Source organism: Somniosus microcephalus, chromosome 8 (genome assembly GCF_052327205.1).
Source record: "Somniosus microcephalus isolate GS21.2 chromosome 8, FLI_Smic_1.0, whole genome shotgun sequence".
Classification (NCBI taxonomy): Eukaryota; Metazoa; Chordata; class Chondrichthyes; order Squaliformes; family Somniosidae; genus Somniosus; species Somniosus microcephalus.
Genome location: NC_140994.1, coordinates 246,508,810 through 246,526,059, shown reverse-complemented (window position 1 = coordinate 246,526,059; position 17,250 = coordinate 246,508,810). Strand labels below are relative to the sequence as shown.

The 17,250-nt window shown below is 43.3% G+C and overlaps 1 protein-coding gene across 4 annotated transcripts in view; it reads left to right on the top strand.

Moving 5' to 3' along the window:
• arap3 (ArfGAP with RhoGAP domain, ankyrin repeat and PH domain 3) overlaps positions 1-17,250 on the top strand; it is a 312,909-nt gene that overhangs the window by 202,858 nt on the left and 92,801 nt on the right. For all 4 annotated transcript variants that reach the window (XM_085995934.1, XM_085995933.1, XM_085995932.1 and 1 more), the window contains exons 8-11: positions 2,490-2,689; positions 4,982-5,067; positions 5,652-5,834; positions 15,773-15,944. In XM_085995934.1, coding sequence (XP_085852060.1) covers positions 2,490-2,689; positions 4,982-5,067; positions 5,652-5,834; positions 15,773-15,944 — 641 coding nt within the window. The remainder of the gene's footprint in view (positions 1-2,489; positions 2,690-4,981; positions 5,068-5,651; positions 5,835-15,772; positions 15,945-17,250) is intronic.

Sequence of the window (17,250 nt, the reverse complement as noted above, 5' to 3'; positions counted from 1 at the left end):
GCGAACCGCCTGCGCCTCTAGGATACGTGGGCCTTTGCGCAGGCGTACGCCCGCAGGCTCAGGAGCGCGAGTCTTCGAAGGTCTGGAGCAATGAGGTAGGTACGTACGTACGTACTAGAGTCCATTATAAAAGATGTAATAGCAGAGCACTTGGAAAACAGTGACAGGATCGGACAAAGTCAACATGGATTTACAAAAGGTAAATCATGCTTGACTAAACTACTGGAATTTTTTGAGGATGTAACTAGTAAAATAGATAAGGGAGAACCAGTGGATGTGGTGTATTTGGACTTTCAGAAGGCTTTCGATAAGGTCCCACATACGAGATTAGCGTGTAAAATTAAGGCACATGGGATTGGGGGCAAGGTATTGACTTGGATAGAGAACTGGATGGCAGATAGAAAGCAAAGAGTTGGAATAAACAGGTCTTTTTCCGAGTGGCAGGCAGTGACTAGTGGGGTACCGCAGGGATCGGTCCTTGGGCCCCAGCTATTCACAATATATATTAATGATCTAGACAAGGGAACTAGATGTAATATCTCCAAATTTGCAGACGACACAAAGCTGGGTGGGCGTGTGTGCTGTGAGAATGATGCTGAGAAACAACAGGATGATTTGGACAGGTTGGGTGATTGGGCAGAAGCATGGCAGATGCAGTATAACGTGGGGTTATCCACTTTGGTGTCAAAAACAGGGAGGCAGATTATTATCTGAATGGCAATAGATTGGGAGAAGGGGAAGTGCAACGAGACCTGGGTGTCCTTGTGCACCAGTCGCTGAAGGTAAGCATGCAGGTGCAGCAGGCGGTTAAGAAGGCAAATGGTATGTTGGCCTTCATAGCGAGAGGGTTTGAGTACAAGAACAAGGATGTCTTGCTGCAGTTGTACAGGGCCTTGGTGAGAACACATCTTGAGTATTGTGTGCAGTTTTGATCGCCTTATCTGAGGAAGGATATTCTTGCCATGGAGCGAGTTCAGCGAAGATTTACCAGGCTGATACCTGGGATGGCAGGAATGACGTATGAGGAGAGATTGGATCGATTGGGCTTGTACTCGCTGGAGTTTAGAAGAATGAGAGGGGATCTCATTGAAACTTATAAAATTCTGGCAGGAGTGGACAGACTAGATGCAGGGAGGATGTTCCTGATGGTCAGGGAATCCAGAACCAGGGGTCACAGTCTAAGGATAAGGGGTAGGCCTTTTAGGACAGAAATGAGGAGGAATTTCTTCACCCAGAGAGTGGTGAACCTATGGAATTCTCTACCACAGAAGGCAGTAGAGGCCAATTCATTAAATATATTCAAGAAGGAGTTGGATATATTTCTTAAGGCTAAAGGGATCAAGGGATATGGGGAGAAAGCAGGGACCGGGTACTGAACTTGGATGATCAGCCATGATCGCATTGAATGGCGGAGCAGGCTCGAGGGGCCGAATGGCCTACTCCTGCTTCTATTTTCTATGTTTCTATGTTTTCTTGTGGTTCGGAGGCCTCCGGCTGCAATTTCTATCCCAATGTTAACTCTTCGTTATAATTAGACATTAATGTAAAATCTTAAAATACAGTGCACCTTCTCCATCAAACACCTCTCGGGGGTTAACCAAATCAAATATTCTACAGACCAATTTTTGTTGGTCTCTTAGTCTAATGCTGCTCTACATAAAACATCCTTGTGATAGATTAGATCCGAGTAGAACATTAGGTTTGTGTTTATATGTTGAGCTTCTGGACTCAATATTATGTATATCTATATATAAATATATAGAAGGGAAGGAAAGACAGCAAGAAAGAAATAATTCTTTGTAAAATTTTTATAAAGCATATTTTAGTAGAGGCAGAAAGAAGAGGAAAAAGGCTGTAACTTTATATTGAATAAGTTGCATGTTTTAACAGATGTGTAAGTGAATGGCACCTGTATCAGTGATGGTTTCCACATAGTCTGAAATCCTACTGTCGTTATGACACAAATTCAACTTGGTTATTAAAATGGAGAAAACAAAAAAGATCATCCATTCACCCACCTTTGGAGGGATCTGAGCTCCTTTGTTATCTTAACTAGGTCAGAAAAACTACATTTTAAGATCTAGATCAAATTGACTCCACTCGAAATGAATACAGACGTCCCAAACCCGTGACCTCTACCACCTAGAAGGACAAGGGCAGCAGGTGCATGGGAACACCACCACCTCCAAGTCACACACCCTCCTGACTTGGAAGTATATCGTCATTCCTTCATCGTCACTGGGTCAAAATCCTGGAACTCCCTCCCTAACAGCACTGTGGGAGTACCTTCACCACACGGACTGCAGTGGTTCAAGAAGGCGGCTCACCACCACCTTCTCAAAAGGACAGTTAGGGATGGACAGTAAATGCTGGCCTTGCCAGCGACGCCCACATCCTGTGACTGAATAAAAAAAAAGACGGGCTGAACTGGTAAATAGGGTCCATGGTAATTTTATTGGAGTAACACTTCATGCTCTTCAATGCTGCAGTTTCACAGCGGAATCTGAACGGGAGAAGAAAGAATGGGTTGAGGCACTTCAGGACTCGATTGCGGAGACTCTATCCGATTATGAGGTGGCTGAGAAGATCTGGTCAAACAAGTCCAACAAAACATGCGCAGACTGCAAAGCACTGAATCCTGACTGGGCATCCATTAACCTCTGTGTCGTTATCTGTAAGAGGTGTGCAGGTAATTGGCAACAACCTTTACCATACTCTCTCCCTGGATTCAGACAACGGTTTAAACTTCCTTGAGTGTAATTTGAACACACGTGGGGGGTAATTTTGATATTGGGCGAGAGTGTAAAACTGACAATATCGATGCAGCCACCTGTTATACATCTCTTGGTTTCAGCTGTGGCACAGTGGTAGCATTCTCGACTGCGTCAGAAGGTTGTGGGTTCAAATCCCCCTCTGGAGACTCGCGCACAAAATTTAGGCAAACAGTCCATTGCAGTAGTGAGAGAGTGCTGCATTTCAGAGGTGTCATCTTTCGGATGGGACGTTAAACTTCTGAGGTGGAAGGAAAAGATCTCATGGCACTATTTTGAAAAGAGCAAGGGAGTTCTCCCCGGTGTCCTGGCCAATATTTATCCCTCAACCAACACCTAAAAACAGATTATCTGGCCCTTATCACATTGCTGTTTGTGGGACCTTACTGTGTGCAGATTGGCTGCCGCATTTCTTAAATTACAAAATGACTACACTCCAAAAGCGTTTCATTGGCTGTAAAGCACTTTGGGACGTCTTAAGGTCATGAAAGGTGCTATATAAATGCAAGTCTTTTCTTTGGTTTAACATCTCAGCTAATAGGTACATATGCCAACCTCCCTGCTGTCCGGCTTAATAGTTTTTAAATAGAAAGGACTTAACACAACACTCTTTCTCTGGGTAGTTTAATAGTTTAATTTTGTAAATGCCCAGTTAACCTTTTCTTTAACATTCCTGATTCCAGCATGTTCAGGATCTGTGTTCCTCTTCCCTTGGGCTGCCAGCAAGTGTTTTACCTGTTTAATAAAAGTAATGCAAACATCAGTAGCAAAAAGGAGTGAAAAAAAATCCTGCAGATATTACTGAGACAATTGTCCAGGTATTGGTGGGAGCTTAAATTAATGAAGAACTTTAATTTGATTATCACATTATTATTCCTCTCAGTTTTTTGCCCATTGATGTCCCTTCACAGGCCAACCACCACATGTCCTCTCCCAGCCAAGAGAGCAGGACAATCTAAGATGGGTTCTCTGATTGAAGCTAATGTTGCTGTATTGGAGATGCAACTCCACCAGTTAGAACCTCAAAGTGTTGACTATTTCCTCTCCTGAGATAGAACAGCTTAAGAGGTATTGGACCCAACAAGTCTCTTTGCTCTTGATAGATTTCAACCCCACCTGCCCACCTTCTCAACTCAGTTACTTCTCTCCTCAGAGGAGCTGCAAGCTCTACACTCAAATGCTTGTAGGTTTACCAGTAACTCTGGGCATTTTAACCCTTTTTAAGTGAACAATTTGCACCAAGTCCCATTCCCATCACCCATGTGCTCGCTGACCTACATTGGCTCCCGGTTAAGCAGCGCCTCGATTTCAAAATTCTCATCCTTGTTTTCAAATCCCTCCATGGCCCTCGCCCCTTCCTATCTCTGTAATCTCCTCCAGCCCCACAACCCCCCCGAGATATCTACGCTCCTCTAATTCTGCCCTCTTGAGCATCCCTGATTATAATCGCTTAAAGTTTGGTGGCCGTGCCTTCTGTTGCCTAGGCACTAAGCTCTGGAATTCCCTGTCTAAACCTCTCTGCCTCACTACCTCTCTTTCCTCCTTTAAGACGCTCCTTAAAATCTATCTCTTTGACCAAGATTTTGGTCACCTGCCCTAATTTATCCTTATGTGGATCGGTGTCAAATTTTTTTGTCTTAATATACTCCTGTGCAGCTCCTTGGGATCGTTTTACTACGTTAAAGGCGCTATATAAATACAAGTTGTTGTTGTTCGATGAACTTTCTCAATCTCCTTGATACCATCTTGTGGCACTACTAAGGACAAATGACACTCACTTGAAACTAACAAGCTCTGATGATAAGCAGCCCATCCTATTCAGGGTCAAAGGCTTGCGCAGTGTGGAGTTTTAAAAGCTTTTGAAAGTTCTCAGGACCACCTTTGGAAATCTCGCACTGGTAAAAGATAATCTCAGTTAGTTTTACTTGTCATAGATGTATTTACGAGGAAGCTAGATAAACACGTGAGGGAGAAAGGAACAGAAGGTTATGCTGATCGGGTTAGGAGGAGGATGGGAGGAGGCTCGGGTGGAGCATAAACACCGCATGGATCAGTTGGGTCTGTTTCTATGCCGTGCACCCGATGTAATTGTATATAATAGTTGTAAATTCTATTTTCTATACAGATCGTGTTTCAGCAATCTTCACAGGGCTGGTTCTTTTTGGGTTTATTTGCTGAAGCGACATTTTTCCATGTTTTACTTTTTGCAGGTGAGCATCGGGGCTTAGGCACATCCGTCTCTAAAGTACAAAGTCTGAAACTGGACACAAGCGTATGGACCAATAAAATTGTACAGGTCAGAGGGCTGTCACTATCAATATTTCATAAATCTGTTTGCTTAAAAAAAATCATTATTATTTATTGAGGGAATTCTTTCAGGCAGCAGTGAGAAAATACAAAATGACAAAAGGAAATAAAAAGACAAACGACAAAAATATTACAGAAGTACTGAAAACCACAAGATTAATACAGATGAGGGAGGCCATTCAGCCCACTTTAGGTTATCAATCCAGGAGTACAACAGATTATTTAAAATTCTGTCATATTATGGTCACTCTTCCCTAACGGCCCCTTTACTGCAAGGTTATTAATTAACCCTTTCTCAATTCACAGTACTAGATCTAAAATAGCCTTTCCCTAGTTGGTTCCTCAACATACTGATCTAGAAAACTATCCAGCATACATTCCATGAATTCGTCCTCTACACTATTACTGCAAATTTGGTTTGCTCAGCCTATATGTAGATTAAAGTCCCCCATGATTACTGTATTACCCTTGTTACGTACACCTCTAATTTCCTGATTTATATTCTGCCCCACATTACAACTACTGTAGCAGTACCATTATTTAATTGAGTATTGCCTCTCCTTTTCTTTGTAGCTTTTCATTCAGTTAGGTAATGAGAAAGCGAATTGGTTCTGGGCCGCGCGGGTGACTCCGGGAGAGGAGCTGGATACAGACGCCACAGTAGAGAGACGGAGGGAGTTCATCACACTAAAATACAGAGATGGGATTTACAGACGACCTCATCCCAAGTTTGCAACCCAAGAGGAGGTGATTAAGGTAAAGATTCCTGTTCCCTTTTCAGGATGTGAATGCATTTCGTCATCAAACGGCAAGATGTGTGCATCACTTGTTCGTTAACAGCATCAAGTTGTTCCAGTTTGTATGATGTATAGAGGCATATACGATTTATTCTGTTGTGCTTTGGCTACAAGCTTTAGTAGGGCAACTGCCCCATAAACCAATGTGAAATTTCCATTTCTTACACTCTATCCAGGAGTCTTGTTTTCAAGCCTAACGACAAGTTGACATAAGAACATAAGAACAAAAGAAGTAGGAGCAGGAGTAGGCCATACGGCCCCTCGGGCCTGCTCCACCATTCAATAGGATCATGGCTGATCCGAATCTAGACTCACGTCCACTTCCCTGCCCTCTCCCCGTAACCCCTAATTCCCTTATCTGCTAGGAAACTGTCCATCTCCATTTTAAATTTATTTAATGTTGCAGCTTCCACAGCTCTCTGGGGTAACAAATTCCATAGATTTACTACCCTCTGAGTGAAGAAGTTTCTCCTCATCTCAGTTTTGAAAGGGCAGCCCCTTATTCTTAGATTATGCCCCCTAGTTCTAGTCTTACTCATCAGTGGAAGCATCCTCCCCGCATCCACCCGATCAAGCCCCCTCACAATCTTATATGTTTCGATAAGATCGCCTCTCATTCTTCTGAACTCCAATGAGTAGAGTCCCAACCTACTCAACCTTTCCTCATACGTCAACCCCCTCAGCTCCGGAATCAGCCGAGTGAACCTTCTCTGAACCGCCTCGAGAGCAAGTATATCTTTTCTTAAATATGGAAACCAAAATTGCACGCAGTATTCCAGGTGTGGCCTCACCAATACCCTGTATAACTGCAGCAAGAGTTCCCTGTTTTTATACTCCATCCCCCTTGCAATAAAAGCCAAGATTCCATTGGCCTTCCTGATCACCTGCTGCACCTGCATACTAACTTTTTATGTTTCATGCACCAGGACCCCAAGATCCCTTTGTACTGTAGCACTTTACAGTTTCTCTCCATTTAGACAATAACTTGCTCTTTGATTTTTTCTGCCAAAGTGCATAACCTCACACTTTCCAACATTATATTGCATCTGCCAAACCTCTGCCCACTCACTTAGCCTGTCTATGTCCTTTTGCAGGTTTTTTATGTCATCCTCACTCATTGCTTTCCCTCCCATCTTTGTATCGTCGGCAAACTTGGATATGTTGCACTCGGTCCCTTCCTCCAAATCGTTAATATAGATTGTAAAGAGTTGGGGTCCCAGCACTGACCCCTGCGGAACACCACTAGTTACTGATTGCCAGCCCGAGAATGAACCATTTATCCCAACTCTTTGTTTTCTGTTAGATAGCCAATCTTCCACCCATGCCAGTATATTACCCCCAATCCCGTGATTTCTTATCTTGATCAGTAATCTTTTGTGTAGAACCTTGTCAAATGCCTTTTGGAAGTCCAAATACACTACATCCACTGGTTCCCCTTTATCCACCCTGTATGTTACATCTTCAAAGAATTCGAGCAAATTTGTCAAACATGACTTCCCCTTAAAACCATGCTGACTCTGTCCTATTAAATTATGTTTATCCAAATGCTCTGTTACTGTTTCCTTAATAATGGACTCCAACATTTTGCCAACCACAGATGTTAGGCTAACTGGTCTATAGTTTCCAGCTTTTTGTCTACTTCCCTTCTTAAATAAGGGTGTTACATTAGCAGTTTTCCAATCTGCCAGGACCTTTCCTGAGTCCACGGAGTTCTGGAAAATAATCACCAATGCATCCACAATCCCTACTGCCACTTCTCTCAAGACCCTAGGATGTAAGCCATCAGGTCCGGGGGATTTATCCGCCTTAAGTCCCATTATTTTACTGAGTACCATCTCCTTAGTGATTTTAATCGTCTTTAGCTCCTCCCCCGCCTTTGCCCCCTGTTTATCCAGTGTTGGGATATTTTTAGTGTCCTCTACTGTAAAGACTGATACAAAATATTTGTTCAGCGTCTTTGCCATCTCCATATTCCCCACCACTAGTTTCCCGGTCCCACCCTCTAAGGGACCAACGTTCACTTTAGCCACCCTTTTTCTTTTTATATAGCTGTAGAAACTCTTGCTATCTGTTTTTATATTTTTTGCCAGTTTACTTTCATAATCTATCTTCCCTTTCTTAATTAACCTTTTAGTTATTGTTTGCTGGCTTTTAAATGCTTCCCAATCTTCTATTCTCCCATTAGATTTGGCTACTTTATATGCCCTTGTTTTCAGTCGGATACTATCCTTTATTACTTTACTAAGCCACGGATGGCTGTCTTTTGTTTTACTCCCCTTTTTCCTCAGTGGAATATATTTATCTTGAAAGATGTGAAATATCTCCTTGAATGTAGACCACTGCTCTTGTACCGTCTTATACTTTAATCTGTTTTCCCAGTCGACTTTAGTCAATTCTACTCTCATACCTTCATAGTCTCCTTTATTTAAGCTCAGTATGCTGGTTTGAGATCCAACTCTCTCACCCTCAAACTGAATTTGGAATTCAACCATATTATGGTCACTCATTCCAAGGGGATCCTTTACTAGGACATTTTTTATTAATCCTGTTTCATTACACAGGACCAGATCTAAGATTGCCTGTCCCCTGGTTGGTTCAGTTACATACTGCTCAAGGAACCCGTCCCTAATACACTCTATGAACTCTTCCTCAAGGCTGCCATGCCCAATTTGATTAGTCCAGTCAATATGAAAGTTAAAATCCCCCATGATTATAGCTGTTCCCTTATTACAAGCCCCAACTATTTCCTGATTTATACTCCGACCAACAGAGTTGCAACTGTTAGGAGGCCTAGAGACTACGCCCACTAATGACTTTTTCCCCTTCTTATTCCTTATCTCCACCCAAACTATTTCACTATCCTGATCCTTTGACCCAATATCATTTCTGACTATTGCAGTGATTCCATCCTTGATTAACATAGCAACTCCACCTCCCTTTCCTTCCTGTCTGTCCTTCCTAATTGTCAAATACCCTTGTATGTTTAGTTCCCAGTCATGATTATCTTGCAGCCATGTTTCCGTAATGGCCACCAGATCATACCCATGTGTAGTTATTTGTACCGTCAACTCGTCAATTTTGTTACTAATGCTGCGTGCATTCAGATAAAGAACTTTCAAATATGTTTTCTGACAATTTATTCCTGCTTTTACCCCTTTTACTACTTTACCTTTATCATTATACATTCTGTCCCTTCCTGTCACGCTCTGGTTTTTAATTCCCCCACTGCTACCTTGCTCTATTGCCTTCTCCGCTGTCATTTTTATTTTTCGCTCTCTTAAAACCTCCCCCCCACTAATTAGTTTAAAGCCCTCTCTACAGCCCTAGTTATTCGATTCGCCAGGACTCTAGTCCCAGCACTGGCCAAGTGAAGTCGTCTCAACGGAACAGCTCTCTCCTGTCCCAGTACTGATGCCAGTGTCCCAGGAAGCAAAACCCATTTCTCCCACACCAGGCTTTGAGCCACGCATTTAACTCTCTAATTTTATTTACCCTAGCCAAATTTGCACGTGGCTCAGGTAGTAGTCCAGAGATTATTACCCTTGTGGTTCTGCTTTTTAATTTGGCCCCTAGCTGCTCAAACTCCCTCAGCAGAACCTCCTTCCTTGTCCTATCTATGTCGTTGGTACCAACATGGACCACGGCAACTGGATCCTCCCCCTCCCACTCCAAGTTTCTCTCCAGCCCAGAGGAGATGTCCTTAACCCTGGCACCGGGCAGGCAACACAGCCTTCGGGACTCTCGCTCTCGGCTGCAAAGAACTCTATCTATCCCCCTAACGATACTATCCCCTACCACTACAACCTTTCTTTTATCTCCCCCCATTTGAATGGCCCCCCGCTCCACGATGCTGTGGCCAGGTTGCTCATCCTCCCCGCAGTCCCCGTTCCCATCCTCACAGGGAGTAAGAGCCTCAAACCTGTTGGACAAGAGCAAGGGCTGCGGCTCCTCCAACACTACCTCCTGGATCCCCGTACCTGCCTCACTTCTAGTCACACCATCCTGACCCTGGCCACGGACTACATCTGAATTAATTAATCTAATTGGTGTGACTACCTCCTGATACACAGAGTCCAGGTAACTCTCCCCCTCCCTGATGTGTCTCAGTGTTTGAAGCTCGGACTCCAGCTCTTCAACACGGAGCCGGAATTCCTCGAGCAGCCAACACTTACTGCAAATGTGATCACTGTGAGCATCAATGACGAGCGAATTGAAGAAAAAAAGATTTGTTCTCTAGTTTTCAGAACATAAATGCCACAGTTAAATGTAGTGAATCTAAAATGCACGCACTCCCCTCCCCAAGACATTATTTTCCCCCATCTGTTCTTCTCCCTGACTCTAGCGGATCTGCTGGCTGCTAACTTACTGAGACTGATGGGATCACCAAACCAACACAGTGCCCAATATATAAACTTACAACTGAATGTTTTCACTTGTCCTTCTCCACTGTTCACTGTTCTCCAGATAGATACATTCTAGCAATCCACAGCCACCGTCAATGAGAGCCAGACCAAAATACATGAATGAAACAAACTGAACACAAACCAGTTCCCCAAATTAAACATTGTAATCATCAACTTAACCAAAAGGTCAAGTGAAAAATCCACGTGACCAACTTAAAGTACATTTAAGCACCACAGAGGTCTGAACTTGGAGGAAGATGCTATGAGCTTTTCTAGTTCTGCCTATAATTGTTTAGAATTCAATTGCGTAAATGTGTTAAACCTCTATTTCCATGGTTTAGATAGGGGTACTATAGCATTGTAGTAATATCACTGGGCTAGTAATCCATAAGGCCTGGACTAATGATCTATGGGATGTGAGTTCAAATCCCACCACGGCAGCTGGGGAATTTAAATTCAATTAATTAAATAAATCTAGACTAAAAAGCTAGTATCAGTAATGGTAACCATGAAACTATTGGATTGTTGTAAAAACCCATCTGGTTCACTAATGTCCTTTAGGGAAGGAAATCTGCTGTCTTTTCCTGGTCTGGCCTATATGTGACTCCTATATTAACTGCCCCCCTCTGAAATGGCCCAGCAAGCCACTCAGTTGTATACCACCACCTTCTCAAGGGCAATTTGGGATGAGCAGCAATGGCCAGCAATGCCCACATCCTGTGAATGAATAAAAAAACAATAAGCATATTCATAGAAATTTACGGCACAGAAGGAAGCCATTTAGCCCATCGTGTCTGCTGGCTGAAAAAGAGCTATCCAGCCTAATCCCACTTTCCAGAACTTGGTCCGTTTCCTTGTAGGTTACGGCACTTCAAGTCCTGCTACCTTCAGGGATCTGTGGATATGCACTCCAAGGTCCCTCTGTTCCTTTACATTTCTCAGTATCCTACCATTTATAGTGTACATTCCTTCGCCTTGTTGGCCCTCCCCAAATGCAGTTACACAGACTAAAGCAGAATACTGTTTGTGCATTTGATTAATAATTTAAGGCCAAAAATTTTTATGATCCCAGCCAATGGTCCTTCTTGCTGATGTCTAGCCATGACAACTGGAGCAATTATAAAAACTCCTTTGCAACCACTCATCTTAATATGCATCTATACACAACTTACAGCTAGTTCTAACCTACGTTTGCTGACTACTTGAGCTTGAATCATAGATTCGTAGAATGGTTACAGCACAGAAGGAGACCATTCAGCCCGTCAGGCCCGTGCCAGCTCTCTGCAAGAGCACTTCAGCTAGTCCCACTGCCCCGCCCTTTCCCCATAGCCGTGCAAATGTTTTTGCTTCAGGTACTTATCCAACTCCCTTTTGAAAGCCACGATTGAGTCTGCCTCCACCACCCTTTCAGGCAATGCATTCCAGATCATAACCACTCGCTGCGTAAAAAAAGTTTTTCCTCATGTCGCCTTTGGTTCTTCTGCCAATCACCTTAAATCTGTGTCCTCTGGTTCTCGACCCTTCTGCCAATGGGAACAGTTTCTCTCTATCTACTCTGTCCAGAGCCTGCATGATTTTGAACGCCTCTATCAAATCTCCTCTTAACCTTCTCTGCTCAAAGGTTTAGCTAATTTGAACACAATCCTCAGAGCAGTGGATGGGACTAATTGGATAGCTCTTCCACAGGGCCGAATGGCCTCCTTCTGTGATGGATGATTCTTTCCTATCTCTCCTGGCTTTAGTCTTTTCCTCTCTAATCTTTACAAAGCTTATTTAAGGAACAGTGGTGACCAGGGCTAAAACTTAAAAATCGGCAATTGAATATGTAGGAGGGATGGAAGCATGCCTCAATTTCCTGACAACTACACAGGGGAAATAAAATATTGGGAGAACATAATCATTCTCAAAAGAATGTATTAAAATGCCTTTTCTGATCAATGGACCTTACCATCACAAATACCTCTACTTCATCAGTGGTAAACGATGTTGGTATACTTAACTGGAGCTGGTCCCAAACTTTGAGAACATTATTTATTCCTTGACTCCTAGCTATGAGATTAATACAGTTAATTTGCACCATCCTTCACTGTGTGCCTAACCTGCTACGGAGCTTTAACAACAGAAATCAATTGATGCAGTTCCCATTTTATAATACTTACTTCGGGCTACACAACAGATTTCCCTATAATTAAAGAAACCATAAACAATGTGTGCCATACTATCATAGAAGGTTATAGTGAAGTCCATCGCGCTGAAATAACTTTGCTCACTCAAATTTTGATGCTTTCTGCATAGCCATACTCCCGGTGTTCTACGTTATAAAGTGAATTATTCCATCCGTTTATGGCCTTGTAGTACAAAAAATTAATCATTTCTGTTGTAATCAGTAGCCTACATTGACCTGTGACTCAAACCTCCTAACTCAGAGACATTTAGTCATTTCTCTGGCCTGTCTTGTAGACTGAATGACTTGCAGAATGGAGGTATTCCTTCCTGTAAGGGGAATAAAAACTGCCATTAAGATGGTTGGCCTGATGCTCATTGTGGGACTGAGCCAAGAACAAGGAGGTTTCTGGTTCTATATTTTATTTCTCAAGTGGCCGGTACATATTTATTTGTCACAATCAAAAAGAACCATTTAAAGGTAAGATTGGAGTATAACCACCGAGACAGACGAGTTGGGCTGAATGGCCTGTTTCTGTGCTGTATATTTGATGTAATTCTATGTCATTTCTGATAACATGCAAGGGCGCAACCAGGTCCACCAGGTTTCCTGGCCTCACAACGACAAGTATCAGCAAGCATAGGAGCAGAAGAGCAGAGGCATCCTCCCAGTGACCTGGCCAATGTGAATCTCTCAACCACTGCCACCAAAAGCCGATTTACTGGTTATTTATCTGATTGTTGTTTGTGGGAGCTCGCTGTGGAAAAATCAGCTGCCACATGTGCCCACAAAAAAGCAACAAGTGACCATACTTCAAAAATAAACCATTGGTTGTAAAGTGCTTTGGGGCATCCCGAGGAGTGATAGGAACTATATAAATAAAAGTTCTTTCCCAAAGGAAGGGTAATGTAGGCTTCAGCATGGGCTGCTTTTACTACCCTGGATAGGTCACAAGATTGGTTAGTATTTGAACATAAGAATATAAGAAGTAGGAGCAGGAGCCGGCCATACGGGCCCTCGAGCCTGCTCCGCCATTCAATAAGATCACGGCTGATCATCGAATTCAACTCCACTTTCCCACCCGATCTCCACATCCCTTGATTCCCCTAGAGTCCAAAAATCTATCTATCTCAGCCTTGAATATACTCAAAGACTCAGCATTCACAGCCCTCTGGGGCAGAGAATTCCAAAGGTTCACAACCCTCTGAGTGAAGAAATTCCTCCTCATCTCAGTCTTAGTATTAGAAGGTTATTATTAGAAGGTTATTGTCTTGTTGCTCCTGTTTAGGATCAAGCCCTGCTGCATACTGTGCAATCTGCCCAAAGTCCATAATTAGCAGAACTAGACTGTCTCCATTTCAAGAAGGAGTTGGATATATTTCTTAAGGCTAAAGGGATCAAGGGATATGGGGAGAAGGCAGGGACAGGGTACTGAATTTGGTTGATCAGCCATGATCTCATTGAATGGCGGAGCAGGCTCGAGGGGCCGAATGGCCTACTCCTGCTCCTATCTTCTATGTTTCTATGAATCACACAGAATTGGAACATCGGAACAGGGATAGGCCATTCAGCCCCTTGACCTTGTTCTGCCATTCAGTGTGATCATGGATGATCCGTATCCTAACTCCACTTACCCACCGTGGCTCCATATCCCTTAATACCCTTGGCTAGCAAAAAATCTATCGATCTCAGATTTAACATTATTAATTGAGCTAGCATCTACTGCTTTTTGTGGGAGGGTTCCACACTTCTACCACCCTTCGCATGAAGAAGTGTTTCCTAACTTCTTTCCTGAATGGCCTGGCTCTGATTTTAAGGTTATGTCCCTTTGTCTTAGCAACGTCCTGCACACTGTATGAGGATGTCCTCCATCACCTTCTTGGAGGCTTCATCTGCATATTTCTGATAGTGTGCCACCAATGAAAAAGAAGAAAAAGAAAGACTTGCATTTATATAACGCCTTTCATGACCACCGGACGTCCCAAAGCGCTTTACAGCCAATTAAGTACGTTTTTTTTTTAAGTGTAGTCACTGTTGTAATGTGGGAAACGCGGCAGCCAATTTGCACTCAGCAATCTCCCACAAACAGCAATGTGATAATGACCAGATAATCTGTTTCTTGTTATGATAGCAAAATAGCGAGTTCAACAACTTCAGATCATAACCTCGGCCCCTATTATATTTTTATATTTTTTATCCACACTTTTGGTTTGTGACTTTTCCTTTTTTTTTCTCTCCCACATGGCAGCTGTCTTTCACTCTGCCAGCGCATTTCACACTTCATCCGGAGCCATTGTCTGTTTCTTTACCTATCCTATTACTATCTCGTCTCGCCTTGAATATCTCTTAATGTCTCTTCTTTCATCCCTTCCCCCCTTTCCCAGCCCCCAAACAGCCTTTTACAGGAAACTTTGTGCTATCCGGAGGCGAACCATCCGGCAAGCTGGAGCCACCGGCAAAAATCAGGAGCCGTTTTCTATAAGTTTTTTTAGTTCTCGTTGCTTTCTTTCCCCAGTCAAGCACTGCAAGGTCTGTAGCTATAGCAACAGCTTCAGCTACAGACGCTTGCAGCCACACCCGAGTGTTTAGAAACTGTTGCTAAGCAACAGTGTTTGTTGTCAGATACGGAGATAAAAATGTCTGTATCTTTCAACATTAACTCTGGAGTGTCCGGCAGTTTTGAGGCAACGGCAGCAGCTCGGTCCCGTCGGTGCTGGATAGCACAAAGTTTCCTGTATTTCATTTCCTGCCTTTTCTCTCAGTTCTGTAGAACAGTTTCGACCCGAAACGTTGACTCTATTTCTCTCTCCACGGATGTTGCCTGGCCTGCTGAGTTTTTCCAGCATTTTCTGCTGTTTTTTGTTATGTTGATTGAGGGATAAATATTGGCCAGGACACTGGGGATAACTCCCCTGCTCTTCCTCGATGCTTTAGAAATGACAGATAGCACAAAGTTACCTGAAATAACAGACGAAAGGTCATCGACCTGAAACGTTGACTCTGTTTCTCTCTCCACGGATGCTGCCCTGGCCTGCTGAGTTTTTCCAGCGTTTTCTGTTGTTATTTTGGATTTCCAGCATCTGCAGTATTTTGCTATCGTAATAAAGTTATCTGATCTTAGCCTCGATGCCTCGGGGCAAGGAAGGGAGACAATCAGCCAGGATTCCCATTCCTGACCCAATAGCTCCTGCTGGAATATGCATGTGTTGATATTGGATGAGAACAGGGGCCGATTCGGGTTTTGGAGCCCCCCTCCCCCTCACTGGTTGCACAGCCTGTCACCGGTACTAGCTCTGAAGAAAGATTTATCTTGGTGTTCTTGTCTCACAGGCACTTTGTACAGCGGTAAGCAGTCACAGCCTCCTGCAGACAGTGACTCAGATCTTCTCTGAAGCAGATAAAATGAGCCTTGCTGACCCAGATGCCTGCGACTCACTTTGTCTGTCACCTCAAAGTCCCACCCATCCATCCAGACTGGAGCGTCCATCATGGCGGAGCACAGGTATTTGTTGATATCATATATTTAATAAAACTATATATATATCACTATTTGTTGGAACGGCAATGATTTTTAAGCATGAACACGTCTTATCACTTTCAATATTATAAAATAGAAGCTATATTTGCTGCTTAAAGTGTTAAATTTCTCAAATGCGTTTAAAAAAATTAATTTTGGGGATATGGCCATCACTGGCAGGGCCAGCAATTTAAAAAAAAAATTTGTTTATGGGACGTGGGCGTCACTGGCAAGGCCAGCATTTATTGCCCATCCCTAATTGCCCTTGAGAAGGTGGTGGTGAGCCGCCTTCTTGAACTGCTGCAGTCCGTGTGGTGAAGGTACTCCCACAGTGCTGTTAGGGAGGGAGTTCCAGGATTTTGATCCAGTGCTGATGAAGGATCGGTGATATATTTCCAAGTCAGGATGGTGTGTGACTTGGAGGGGAACTTGGAGATGGTGATGTTCCCACGCGCCTGCTGCCCTTTTCCTTCTAGGTGGTAGAGGTTGCGGGTTTGGGAGGTGCTGTTGAAGAAGCCTTGGCGAGTTGCTGCAGTGCATCTTGTAGATGGTACACACTGCAGCCACGGTACGCCGGCGGTGGAGGGAGTGAATATTTAAGGTGGTGGATGGGGTGACAATCAAGCGGGCTGCTTTGTCCTGGATGGTGTCGAGCTTCTTGAGTGTTGTTGGAGTTGCACTCATCCAGGCAAGATTATTGCTTATCCCCAGTTGCCCTGAGAAGGTGATGGTGGGCCTTCTTGTTGAATTGCTGTAGTCCGTGTGATTTTTTGTAGCATTTAATGTTGCTTCAGGTGGCAGTTAAAAGACAACCACATTGGTATGGGACTGGAGTCACATGTAGGCCAGACCATGCAAGGATGGCAGGTTTCCCTCTCTAAAGGTCATTACTGAACCAGTTTTTACGACAATCTTCATGGGCACTTTTTAAATGATACTAGCTTTTTATTTCCAGATGTTTTTTAAAACTGAATTTAATTTCTCAAACTACCATGGTGGGATTTGAGTCACGTTCTACTGGATTATTAACCCAGGCCTCTGGATTACCAGCCCAGTAACATATTCACTGCACTATTTCCATCCCATTTCTCAACGTAAGCATTTACATACTAATGAAATGATACAACACTATAGCGACGGTAGTTTCAATAGAAAAAGCGTTTGGAAAACATTGCATCTGGAAGACACCAATTACATTACAACACTTGCGTTTGATGCTTAAAATGTAGTACAGATGGTTCCTACTCTCCCTTCCCAAGCATTAAGACATTGTAGAAGCAATAGTCTGATC